The 12,892-nt window shown below is 38.2% G+C and overlaps 1 protein-coding gene across 1 annotated transcript in view; it reads right to left on the reverse strand.

The window, feature by feature from the left end:
* Positions 1-12,892, reverse strand: part of LOC126128954 (phospholipase B1, membrane-associated-like) — a 71,531-nt gene that overhangs the window by 23,680 nt on the left and 34,959 nt on the right. Inside the window, exon 4 of the mRNA XM_049915156.1 lies at positions 1,040-1,202. Within this exon, the coding sequence (XP_049771113.1) occupies positions 1,040-1,202 (163 nt within the window). The remainder of the gene's footprint in view (positions 1-1,039; positions 1,203-12,892) is intronic.

The following is a 12,892-nucleotide window of genomic DNA, read 5'->3' on the forward strand; positions in this document are numbered from 1 at the left end:
TGCAATCGATGTTGATGCAGCATTCTCAACACCGACGTTTTTGAGATTCCCGATTCTCGCGCAATTTGCTACTGATGTGCGCATTAGCCGCGACAGCAGCTAAAACACCTACTTGGGCATCATCATTTGTTGAAGTTTCACATGTGGCTGAACAGTTCCTGTTTCCTTAAATAACGTAACTATCCGGCGAACGGTCCGAACACTTCGATAAAGTCATCCAGGATACCGAGCAGCACACGTAGCAAACGCCCGTTGGGCATTTTGATCACAATAGCCATTCATCAACACGATATCGACCTTTTCCGCACGGTCCATTTTAACACGGGTAATGTCTCACGCAGCATATACCGTCCACACGGGCGGAATGTTACGTGATACCACGTACTTATACGTTTGTGACTATTACAGCGCCATCTATCACAAAGCGAAAATTGTGGTCCAACTAAAACATAAATATTTCTTTACGTACTACACGAATATGTAATAAAAAATGGGGTTTCCTATTTTTAAAAGAACGCAGTTGATATCCATTTGACCTATGGCAGCGCCATCTAGTGGGCCAACCATAGCGCCATCTGGTTTCCCCCTTCAAGCTAGACGAGTTTCGTTCTTTGTAGTTTTTTTTCGTTTGATGCTTATTTCGTGAGATATTTGGCCCGGTCACTATCAATTGACGACCCTGTATACTTGGAGGCACTACCCAACCTAAGAACATGGGATTTGTAATATTTATATTTACTAATCTGAAAATCAAATACACACTGCTGTAATGTTGTTTAGTACACTCTGCTCAGTCAACAATAAAAATGTCTGCACTTATACCCAGTACTCCTTGTATCTTTCACACAGATGAATGCCCATGCAGAATCGAATCTACTGAAGTTTTCCTCCTCAAGTCACGTTGGGCACAGTACTGGCAGTTCTTATTACGTTTGTTACAAATATATAAATACATTTTTTCTACCTTCTCTAAATTCGTTCAGTCGCAAGCGATCACACAGGCTAACAAGTTGTGGAATGCAGTGACTGAGACGCTTACTGGGGATGTGTATGATGTTGACGAGGGTGCGCGGCAGGTGGCGCTTGAGGTAGAGCAGGGCCGCCTCCAGCTGCTGCCGGTGCCCGTCGGCTGAGTCCTTGCCGTCGTCCACGTGGCAGTACTCGTTGCACAGGTCGTTGCCGCCGATCAGGATGTTCACAAGCTGCCAAACAGCGAAACATATCTTCCAAACCAAGACATAGCGACAGTTTACAAGCGACAACAATCGTTTAACACAGAATATGTTCCAGCAGTTCAGGCCTCATGTCCTGACATCTTCAACTTTTGTAGTCCAGTCTTCCACAGTTGCGTCTAATATTACGGTATATTGATAATTTTTACTTATGGACCGTCTGACAGCAACTGAATAAAACACAATTTTAGTGCCATACGTGTTTCGCCTTTATTTCCTGCAAGGCATCATCAGTGGCCTGGAATATGTACAAATGTTTGCTATTTAATTTACATTTTTGTCACTGTACCTATAAGTTGTAAACAATTCTGGTGGTTGGTATTTGCTATTAAGTAGTAATGTTTTGAACTGTACTTACAGATTGCGTGGACAATTTCTTACATAATACGGTCCTGTTGCATTTTTGGCGTTGTTCTTCTTCTTATGAATGCCAATTTGCGTGTTTTTTTTTCCCACATTCCATAGCACAGCACACTCAGGTTGTATTGCCATTATTCGGTCGTCATTATTCCGTGAGCGGGAATGGGACCACATGCTTGCGTGTAGTAAAATGGAAGCTCATAGGTCGCTCCCACTTCGTTCAACAGGAGCTTTAATTTGACTGTACTATAAATTCAAAGTTGCTACCCTCTCCTAAAGCATAACGTAGTTTTGCTGTAATCAAAACAGTAAGTTGAGAACGTGATGTTTCGATTGCTTGTCGTTAATATGAATCTAATAGTTGTAGGTTTGAGTACCCACGTGGGTCCATCATGTGTTCAATTATCATATAACAGCTTATCCATCTACTTATTACAAATTCATACATACGACAGACATCTTATTACATGTTACGGGCTGGCCTCAAGACCCATGAACATTCTGATGTATCGACAGTCACATACTGACTTGTGGTCATGTGACATTAGTAATATGTAGTTCGTCTTTCCATGCTGTCATGTTAAAGGTGCTGATAACGTAGGTCAACTGGTACTGTTCAGCGATTGCTGTTTACCAGATCTAGTGCAAAGTAATCTCTCACACGGTCTTGATCTAATGTATAAATGATATTTATAAATTAAATTTTTGTTCTGATGTTGTACTTCAAGTCAACAGTTATAAAACTTGGGTGATATCCTCATTGCACAGTTGGATGCTATAATCAAAAAGCTAAAACATGTTCACTTTCGGAGCAATCTTTAAGGAATCATTGTTTAGGTGCTCAGATACTAACTATGGAAGCACGTTTCTCTCAGTTATGCTGTATTATGAAACGGCGTCTGTATGTGATTATTTCTAATAAATTTTAAGAGTCTTACTGCGTTTCCAAATTATGATCTGAGTGTAAGATTTATACTCTTTGCATTACGTGGTTTCAGGACTTAATTATCACTACTTATGAGTCTCGTCATTGCTTTTTATCATAAGATAATTTTGCTGACCCTGCCAGAATTAATCGTTCCTATGAAGTTGCTGGCCATTTACTAGCTACAGTTTTTTTTATTTACTGTGTTTCTTATCATATCTGCCCATATTTTTCAATACTGGGTATCCTGCCAGCATTTTTTGCCGCTATGAATTTTTTCCGATTACTTATAAGGTACAAATTCTTAACTGTGATGTTTATTACTGTTTTAAGTCTTTCACTGCATGGTTCTGTTACTTGTGATGACAACGTACAACTTCACATTTACATTCATATTTTGAAATCAAATTACTGAGTATTTACATTTTATCTGTTCTTTTAGGTATGAGATTTATATGGTTAAATGTTTTGTGTTGATGAAGTAGAAATGAAGAGAATGTAAGTTGTTTAGAAAAATAGTGAAGACCATATGTAAATATTTAGTGCTGTTATACTGATGATAAAGTAACACAAAGTGGGAATTTTGTGGAATGTGGTGGACTTGGGTTGTAATTAAAATTTTGTTCAACTTTATGCTGTGAAGACTTGTCATTTATTTTTAAAATACAGGGAAGTTCAGTTTGTAATGAGTATGAGATTTCTGTTTGTTTTTCCTTCATGTACCTAGGCGTTTGTGAGGTCTCCTTTCGCAGATTGATGTTGACTAATTATAACGACATTTTTTACCTGAGCAAAATGAAATTTATTTATTCATGATTCAAGTATTAGTAAGAGGGGCCATGTGTAGAATTGTATGGGCGTCATGCAGAATTTAGTAGTGCTGTGATTCAGTTTCTTTGACTTGAGGTGTAGGTTTGAGAAATCCATCTTCCCCCTCCCCACCCCATGAATTTTCTGTTAAAGGAATTGAGATACAGACTCAATAGAAGAGGCATTTCCAGTTGATTAAGAGATGTTAAAAACATTGAAATTACTGCAGTTTACCTGTATTTATTTACTTGTCTGGGAGATAAGTTTTCGGGACTCTATAATTTTTTGTAAGCGAAACAGGATCTGCTGTTATGTGGAGGAGATAGATAGAGGCTTAAGACTATTTAGGGCTCTTGTGGATATTCACATAACACTCTTGTGGAATAAATTGCAAAGTTTTTTAATATTTCATTACTACAATAGTATTTTTTAATATTAAGTCATTTTCATATTTTGAATCCTTTGACTGAATTTCTGATATTGATTCTGGTCTATGGTATGAGGAGAAATTTTGAGCAGTGATATTCCTTGTCTTAATAATTAGGCACTTTGTTAAGAATTGTTTGAGATTTCTTGGATGATTTTTTTCTGAGAATTTTTTATTGGATATGCCCAGTTTGATATGTCAAACTTTGATGTGTGTCTTTGAAGCTGTTGATTGCTCCTTGGTGGTGCCATTATTCAGTGTATGATGGAGAAGCCTACATTTAGCCAGAGTGAGACAACAAGGGTACATTTTGGGAAACACCAATAAAGAGGTGATAAATCTTAGTTGATGGAAATATCTGATTGAGGTATTTTCCATACTGGTGCTATACCAGAATGTGCCAGTTGTTCTCAAAGTGACGCAGCTAAGATGTCAGTTAATCAAGCCAGAAGTTTTTGTACCCAAAAAGTTAGTTTTGTGAATCAAGGGGTTAATATCATTATCTTGAGTGATGGAACATTTGAATCTGGTGTGGTTCTGTCAACTGAATCTACTAGTTATGGTACATCAGTAGGAGCCTCTGCAATCTCTGGAGCTTATCCTGTTCAGACTGAACACCAGAGTAACACTTCAGTTCCTACACTTACGATTCATCATTCTGTTTCATAATTTTTGCTGCCATTCTTAAGGAAGTTAGAGACTAATACAAAAAGACTTGATGAAAAACTAGATGCAAGCAAAAAAATGAATTAGGAGCTGATGTGAAGTGACTTAATTAGAGAGTGGAGATTAGTCTGAAGATTAGCAAGGATAATAATAAGGAATTGGGTGAGAATTCAGGAGAGAAAGTACAAATTAACACAAGGGAATTAACAGAAAAATTAGAAGCTAATGTCATTACTTTGCAGAGACAGGTACATATTTCGGACAAAATATGTGAACGTTGCAGTGAAGATATTGCAGGGAAATGTAATGCTTTTACCGCACAGTTACGGGTCAGTGGCATTCTTATGTTGATGAGAGGATTTCTAATGTTGAAAGTAAACCTGCCTCTGTAGATTATGGTCAGAGTATATTTCAGGAGACTATTAATGAACAGACTAAATAGCTGCAAGTAGAATTACAAAATTTAAGGAAGGAATGTTCAAAGAATATAACAGGAATGTCAGACTTTTGAAGTTGTTACTCAAATTCAAGAACAAATTTTATGTCATGCTGTATTACTACTGGGTTTATAAATGAATTTTCAAGAGTTGAAGGTCAGCTCTGAAAGTCATACATCAGAGAGCAGGGGAGAGATTAAACAAACAGTTACGAAAATTGATGATTTAGTACTACTGTTGCACAAATAGTAGTTAACCCTGAATGTTTCTCCAGGGGTGCTATACCAGTAGGAGTCGGTGTGTCTGAAGAGGTAATGTCCTTGTTAGGGTTTGAAGAATGTCAGATGCGAATTATCATGAGAAGAGGGGAATCAGGGTGAGAAATAGAGAGTGTCTAAGACTGAAGAAAAGTTAAGTGAAGCTTGTGTTGAATGTCACTGTTATAAAACCGGTCATGTACCTACTGATGGTGTGGATTCAGGTCAATCGACATGAATCAAATCATCCATAATCATAATTTCAGCTTCTTTGCGGCCTCAGATTACGATAATCAAACTGTCATTGCTACCATGACTCTTTACACCATGAAGATGAATCAGATACCACGTCTCATTATCAGAAGAGAAGTGATCATTTCGTTCATGAAAATACACATCGTGAAGCCATTACAAGGGATTACTATTAAACTGTTTTAGGTTTCAGAAATACACCAAAGAATAATCATCCTCATGCTTGGTTTCAGAAGCTCGATTTTTCACTGCCTTCAACGCGGTCACTGGTCATAAGATTGAATTTGTGTGTTGTTATTTGGAAAGTGAGTCTGTTGTGCACGTACATAAGTTAATTGTTAGTTGTGAATCGTATGATTAGTTTAGGCACATCTTTTTGTCTGCATATTGGTCTGAGGCACCCCAAGAGAGAGTCAAACATGGTATTCTGATAAGGCAAAATTTTGGTCATTATTGTTTCAGCAGTCCCGCTAGATTCTTTGAACATATGTTGCTGAAAAATCAATTTTTGTACAATCCTTATAGCACTGCTGAGTTCATTCACATTGATATTATGAAATTCTTTCACATTTATATCAAGTTACACTTGTAGGTCGTGTTTATCAGTGTCAAAGGTTACAAATAGAGTTGGAATATGACAGTAGTGGTGTAAAGAGTCATGGTAGCAATGACAGTTTGATTATCGTAATCTGAGGCCGCAAAGAAGCTGAAATTATGATTCTGGATGATTTGATTCATGTCGATTGATATGGGGCATGTTATATGGAGGAATCCGGATGAGGAATCCGAATGCTGTGAAATAAATTTTTTGGATGAGGCAGATATGTTGGAATAGCAGACGTTTTAGTCATAATTGAGGAAATAGGAGAAAATATCGAGATGATCACGGAGAAAACAGAGATTCTGAAGCTCGCATTGTGTAATCCGCTCATCCATGGAACTGTGTGTGTGTGTGTGTGTGTGTGTGTGTGTAAAGCCCACAGCCAGGTGATAAACAACTGCTGTCAGCAGCCAACTGAGGTCGTCCAGGGGTAACATCATTGACAATTGATCAGAGTGTCCTGGCTCCTGGATTGGAACTTCAGCTTAAATTTTGAATAAAAATCCTAGCAATGGAAGGCTGAAGACTTCCGGCATGAGAAGTCTCCCTTGTTCTGCCAAAGGCCTTGTCAAAGAGGATGGAGAGGCGGACGGATGTACAGGGGAATACTCTTTCCTTTGGGACTGCAAACTGCCCCTAAAAGGCGGAAGAATCAGTTACGATTAACAGCATGGACATGCAGAAGGCAGTGAAAACCAAGCATTAAATACATGTAATGTACATCCAGAGGGCATCTAGCTTGCTGTCTAAAAGCATGATGATGGTTTCTGCATTGGCAAAAGATTCTGGACTAGCCTTCCATTCCGATCTCCACGAGGATATCGCTAAGGGAGGGGGAGGGGACTGAACATGAGAAAAAGATTGACTAAACAACGAAAGGGTAGGATTCTACGAGTCGAGGCGTGGAATGAAAGAAGTTTGAGCGTGACAGGGAAGCCAGAAAATCTGAAAGTGAAATGCTAAGGCTCAGGCTAGATATAGTAAGGGTCACTGAAGTGAAATGCAAAGAAGACAAGAATTTATGGTAAGAAGAGCATAGGGCATAAAATGATGTAACAGCAGTAGAAAGCGTTATGAATTGGAAGGGAGGATACAGAGTGAATTAATGTGAACAGTTAGGTGGTAAGTGTGTTCTCATCGGAATTGACAGCAAACCAATGGTGACAATGACAGTTCAGGTATACTGTCGATGTCAAGCACAATATGAAGAGACAGGGAAAGTATATCAGGATACCGAAAGTGTAAGTCAGTAAATAAAGGAAATGAAAATCTAACAGTCGTGGGCGATTGCAGTGAGGTTGTAGATGGAGGAGTAGAATAAAGTGCTATGGCAGACTATGAGCTTGTTTATAGGAATGAGAGAGGAGAAAGACTGATTGAGTTTCACAGTAAGTTTCAGATAATAACAGCAAATACTCCGTTCAAGAAACACAAGTGGAGGAGTTGTAATTGCAACAGGTCGGGAGTATGGTTGCACAGGGATTCTGAAATCAGATGGTGGATTGTAAGAGGCACCCAGTTTAATACTGATTAAGACTAGGCTGAAGTTTAAGAGACTAGTCAGGGGGAATCAGTGAGCAAAGAAGTGGGATATGGAAGTACTAAGGAACGAATAGATATAGTTGAAGTTCTATAAGGCTATAGATACGGCATTAGTTTATAGATCAGCTGGAAATTCAGTGGAAAGTGGATGAACATCTCTAAAAAGGGCAGTTACAGAATTTGAAAAGAAAAACAGTAGGTACAAGGTCAGTAAGTGCGAAGAAACAGTGGGTAGCACTAGAAGTACTTCAGCTGACCGACGAAAGAAGGAAGTACAAAAATGTTCAGGGAAATTCAAGAACACACAAATGCAAGTCACTTAGCAATTAAATAAATAATAAATGCAGAGGAGATAAGGCCAAATGGCTACATGAAAAATGTGTAGAGATCGAAAACAAGATGAGTGTCCGAAGGATTGACCCATCATACATTACAGTTGTTTTAACTTTCTGTGAAATTAAAAGCAAGGGCGGAGAAATTAAGAGTGAAATGGGAATTCCATTGTTGAACGCAGAGGAGAGAGCGGATAGGTGGAAATAGTACAGTGAAGGACTCGCTCAGGGCAGGATTCGTCTCATGATGTGATAAAAGAAGAAACAGGAGTCGACAGGAAAGAGACAGGGATCCAGTATTAGAGTTAGATTTTAAAAGAGCTTTGCAAGACTTATGATCAGATACGAGAGTTGGGATTGATAACATTCCATCACAATTTCTGAAATAAAGGGGAAAGTGGCATCAGAACTATTATTCACGTTGGTGTGATAATCTGTCAGACAGGCGATATACCATCAAATTTTCGCAAAAAATTAACAACACAATTCAGATGATAACAAGAGCCGACAAATACGATAATTATCACGCAATCAGATTGATAGATCACGCATCAAATTTGCTCACAAAAATATAAGAATGGAAAAGAAATCTGGGATCTGTTCGATGACGATCACTTTGGCTGTAGGAAAGATAAAGGCACCAGAGAAGCAATTGCGACATTGCGGTTGATAACGGAATCAAGAGTAAGAAAAAGCAAGACACTTTCATAGGATTTATCGATCTGGAAAAAGCGTACAAGATGTTCAAAATTCTGACAAAATAGGTGTAAGCTATAGGGAAAGAAGGGTAATACGCAATATGTACAAGAAGCAAGAGGGAACAATATGATTGGAAGACCAAGAATGAAGTGAGCGTATTAAAAAGGGTGGAAGATAAGGATGTAGTCTTTCGACCCTACTCTTCAATCTACACATAGAAGAAGCAATGACGGCAATAAAGGAAAGATTCAAGAATGGAATTAAAATTTAGGGTGAAAAGATGTAAACGATAAGATTCGCTGATGACATTGCAAATCTCAGTGAAAGTGAAGAAAAATTACAGGAATGGAATGAAAAGCCTAATCATTAGACCCCAGTGAGTATAGATTATGGATTGAGAGTAACCCGAAGAAAGACGAAAGAAATGAGAATAGTGAGAAACTTCACATCAGAACTGGGGATCATGAAGTAGAGGAATTTAAGGAATTCTGCTATCCAGGCAGCAAAATAACCCACGACGGACAGAAAGAATGACATAAAAAGCGGACTAGACTGGCAAAATGGGCTTTTCTGGGTAAGAGAAGTCTGGTAGTACCAGACACTGGCCTTAATTTGAGGAAGAAATTTCTGAGAATGTTCGTTTGGAGAACAGTATTTATGTTAACGAAACATGAACAGTGCGAGAATCGGAACGGAAGAGAATGGTGTTACAGAAGAATTTTGAGCATCAGCTGGCCTGATACGGTAAAAAATGAAGTTCTCCGCAGACATTACGAGAAAAGGAATTTTTAGGAAACACTGAAAAGAAGAAGCGTCAGAAATAAGACATCTGTTAAGATATCAGGGAGTAACTTCTATGGTACTAGAGGGAGCTGTAGAATGTAAAAGATATAGAGGAAAACAGGGACCAGAAAACGTCCAGTAAATAATTGAAGATGTAGGTTGTAAGTGCTATTCTGGGATGAAAAGGTCAGCACAGATGCGGAGTTCTTGGCAGACCGCATCAAACCAGTCAAAAGATGGATGACTCAAAAAAAAAATCAATAGCTGTGAACAAGTGAATATGAGAGGGAACGTTTGCTTGGTGAGAGATATGAAAAAGCAAATGCTTTGGTTCACCTAGGGCTTCAGATTGATTTTGATGGGCTTATTTTGCCTCGTGTTATGGATACTGGTAGCCAGGTGTCTGTATTGAGTGGTTAGGTATTTTAAAAGTGTAAAGTTGTGGGTTTATGGCCTATTCTTCAATTACAGTGGACTATGGTGAGAAGGACAGTTACTGGAAAAAGTAAATTGGTGAAGAAAATTGGGTGCTGAATTTCTTCGCCTAGGTAAGAGGTTATTCTGCGAGTTTTGTGAATGTTAAGCTACAATTCGGGTTGAATGTCAGTTCAATTGCATTTATCAGAGGTTTTAATAGAATGTTTCATCAAATTTGAGAAAGATAGTGAACATCTACGTTGACGAGGTATTGATTGCAGTGATCAGTAGGGATGCACATAGGTGGAATAAACATAAGGAGGTTTTGGGTGGATTATTGAGTATTTTCAGACAGATGGAGCCATTATGACTCTGGGAAAATAAGTGTCAGGGAGGAGTCAGGGCGGAGTTAGGTGAGATTTCTTGGACAAATTGTGACTGCATTAGGAATTTTATCTGATCCAAAGAAAATTGGGGTGACTGCACTTCCCTTTCCTAAAAAAAGGAAACTGATTTATGCATTCTTGAGATAACTAACTTCTATAAAAAAATTATGAAATTAAATATTTTGGCTATGCCATGACTATGTCAATTGACAGATAAGGAAACTACATGTAACTGGGATGCCCAAGCACAGCTAGGTCACTGAGAGAGCTTGCGGCAGATGATTTATTTGGTCCTCTTCCAAGAACTTCGTTGCTGTTTAGTTGACTTCCAAATTTGTATCACTCACACTATTAGGGAGAGCTACTGGTCAGGCATTTGTACAAACATTTCTAAATCAGGGTGCAAAACAGGCTGTTTTGTAGAGACCCTCTTCTGTAACATCCGAATTTCAGTAAAGATTTTAGTTTAAGATGAGACAATTCGAAGATGTAGACATGTGCTGACCTCTTCTAAGCATGTAGTACTGATGACATGATGAAGCATCACACCATTGTTTTTGTGAAGCGAGTGTTAACTATTTGGTTTCTGAACTTGAAGCTCCAGTTGTCGTTTGAAGTTTTGTGAAACTCGGACGCTTTTTCCTTGGAAGGGTAACGAAATTCTATACAGGTCATCGAGCATTGGAATTTTTGATGAGTGCAGAGTTGACTCATGGTCGTTTAGCCATGTGGTCGTTTTACCTCCAACAGTCCAATTTGAGGATTCTGTATGTTCCTGGTGAAGATAACGTCTTTGCTCATGCTGTTTCAAGTTATCATCCAGGGTTGAATCATGTGACTGAGGATTGTTTTGGGGAAAATAATTTCAGTGTCGTGTATTTGATCATTTCATTACGAGTGGACATTGATGATATTGCTAAGGAGCAGGATAAAGATCTATCATGGTATGAGGTAGAGGAGAAGAGGATAACTTAAAATACCGTTGGCATTAGATAGTTTTATTTGGTAAAATATGATATTTTGTCTGGAAAAAGAGGTAGAGATACTTTGCACTGGGACGTTTGCATTCCTGACAAACTAGTCAACAAACTGGTTTGGCCCACTCTCTTGACTTATGCACACTTTGAGACAAGGAAATGTTTTCACAATCTTTATGAGATGTTCTATTTTCTGAATATGGAGGTTTTGGCTATATGAAAGCGTTGTCAAAAGGTAAAACTGCTGCATTGTCGAATCACGCGCCTTTATAATTCCATCGACACTGAGAGAACTTGCGGCAGATGATTTATTTGGTCCTCTTCCAAGAACTTTGTTGCTGTTTAGTTGACTTCCAAATTTGTATCACTCACACTATTAGGGAGATTAGGGGATTGTACAAACATTTCTAAATCAGTTTCTAAATAAGGTTGGTCATGTTGAAAAATTAATATCAGATGATGGTCCACAAGCCACATCAGTAGTTTGGGCATGCGCTTTATATAATGGAAGGATAAAGACAATTTACATGTCATCATACGATGCAGCATCCAGTACCTCTGAGTGAGTCGTGAAAGTGCTTGGTAAACTGTGTAGACCCTAATTCCAACGTTGTTATAGATCTTGAGATTAATATATGTATTTGTTTGAAAAAGTCATGAATAAACTGCCAAATGATCTGAAATCTTAGCTACCAGTTTTAGTATTGAACAATCAGCTTCAACGAGCAACATACAGGAAAATCCATCACTGCCAGCTTCCAAGGAAATGAGGCATGGTAATTTAATGAGGTTAGCATTGGGAAATATCAGGAAGACATCAGGAGACATGCAAAAAAGTCATAAGAAAAGCGAGAGTGTGTTACTGAGATCAAATAAAGAATTGGGCAAAGGACACTCATTCATGTACAAGTGTTACTGCTGCGTACCTAGGACCATACAGAGTGAAGTGAAACATGTTGTGCACCTAAACGCAATGGAAGTCTAAAATCTTTGGTGTAAGAAGGGTCAAGGAATAAGTAAAACACACAAACACACACATAGAACGATAATTTGTCTGAAATGAAATGATTTTGGAACCACAGTTATTGTTATATGAACTGTTGATTAATGCATCTTGATATTTGCAGATCAGTAAATCTATGTTGATGTTTTAAATTCATAATCTGAATAAGTGAAGGAAAAACTGTGGAAGACTTATGGGGGTGCAGAAGATGGAATTAGGAGGAAGGAAAGGATGAAAAGGAGGTAGAGTAGGATGTTAAGAGGAGGAACTTGGACAAGACTGTGAGGAAATTAAATGGTCATATAAGCTAAAATAATCACAAATGGGTGAGAAAGAAGACAGGTGAATCTGACCATTATTAAAATGCTAATTTGTGTAACTTTTTTCGTATGTTGTTCGGAACATATGTATGTGTGTGGCATTTCAAGTGATTTTGTATGTAAAGTTCATGTTGTTTCAGTATTGAATGTATTACGAGTTTTGTATTTTTCAGTACTGTATTGCAGACGATATGCTTGTTCCACTCATTAAGGGTTCCAGAAGCAGAGGAAAGTTTCAGGACAGAAAGAATGATGAACCCAAAAATGTGTTTCAACTCAATTTTTCTTGCAGAGAGAGTCCTGCTGAAAAGAATTTTCTACCTTAACAAAAAGCGAAGAGTCTGTGCTATTCTTGCTAGAAACTCAAACATTTCGTGATTATGTATTGTTTTATTAATACTGTCCAATGTTTCTACAGGCAATAACGGACGTAAGGCACCCAGCAAAGTGGCTTAGTTAAAGAGGC

This window comes from Schistocerca cancellata, chromosome 1 (genome assembly GCF_023864275.1).
Source record: "Schistocerca cancellata isolate TAMUIC-IGC-003103 chromosome 1, iqSchCanc2.1, whole genome shotgun sequence".
Classification (NCBI taxonomy): domain Eukaryota; kingdom Metazoa; phylum Arthropoda; class Insecta; order Orthoptera; family Acrididae; genus Schistocerca; species Schistocerca cancellata.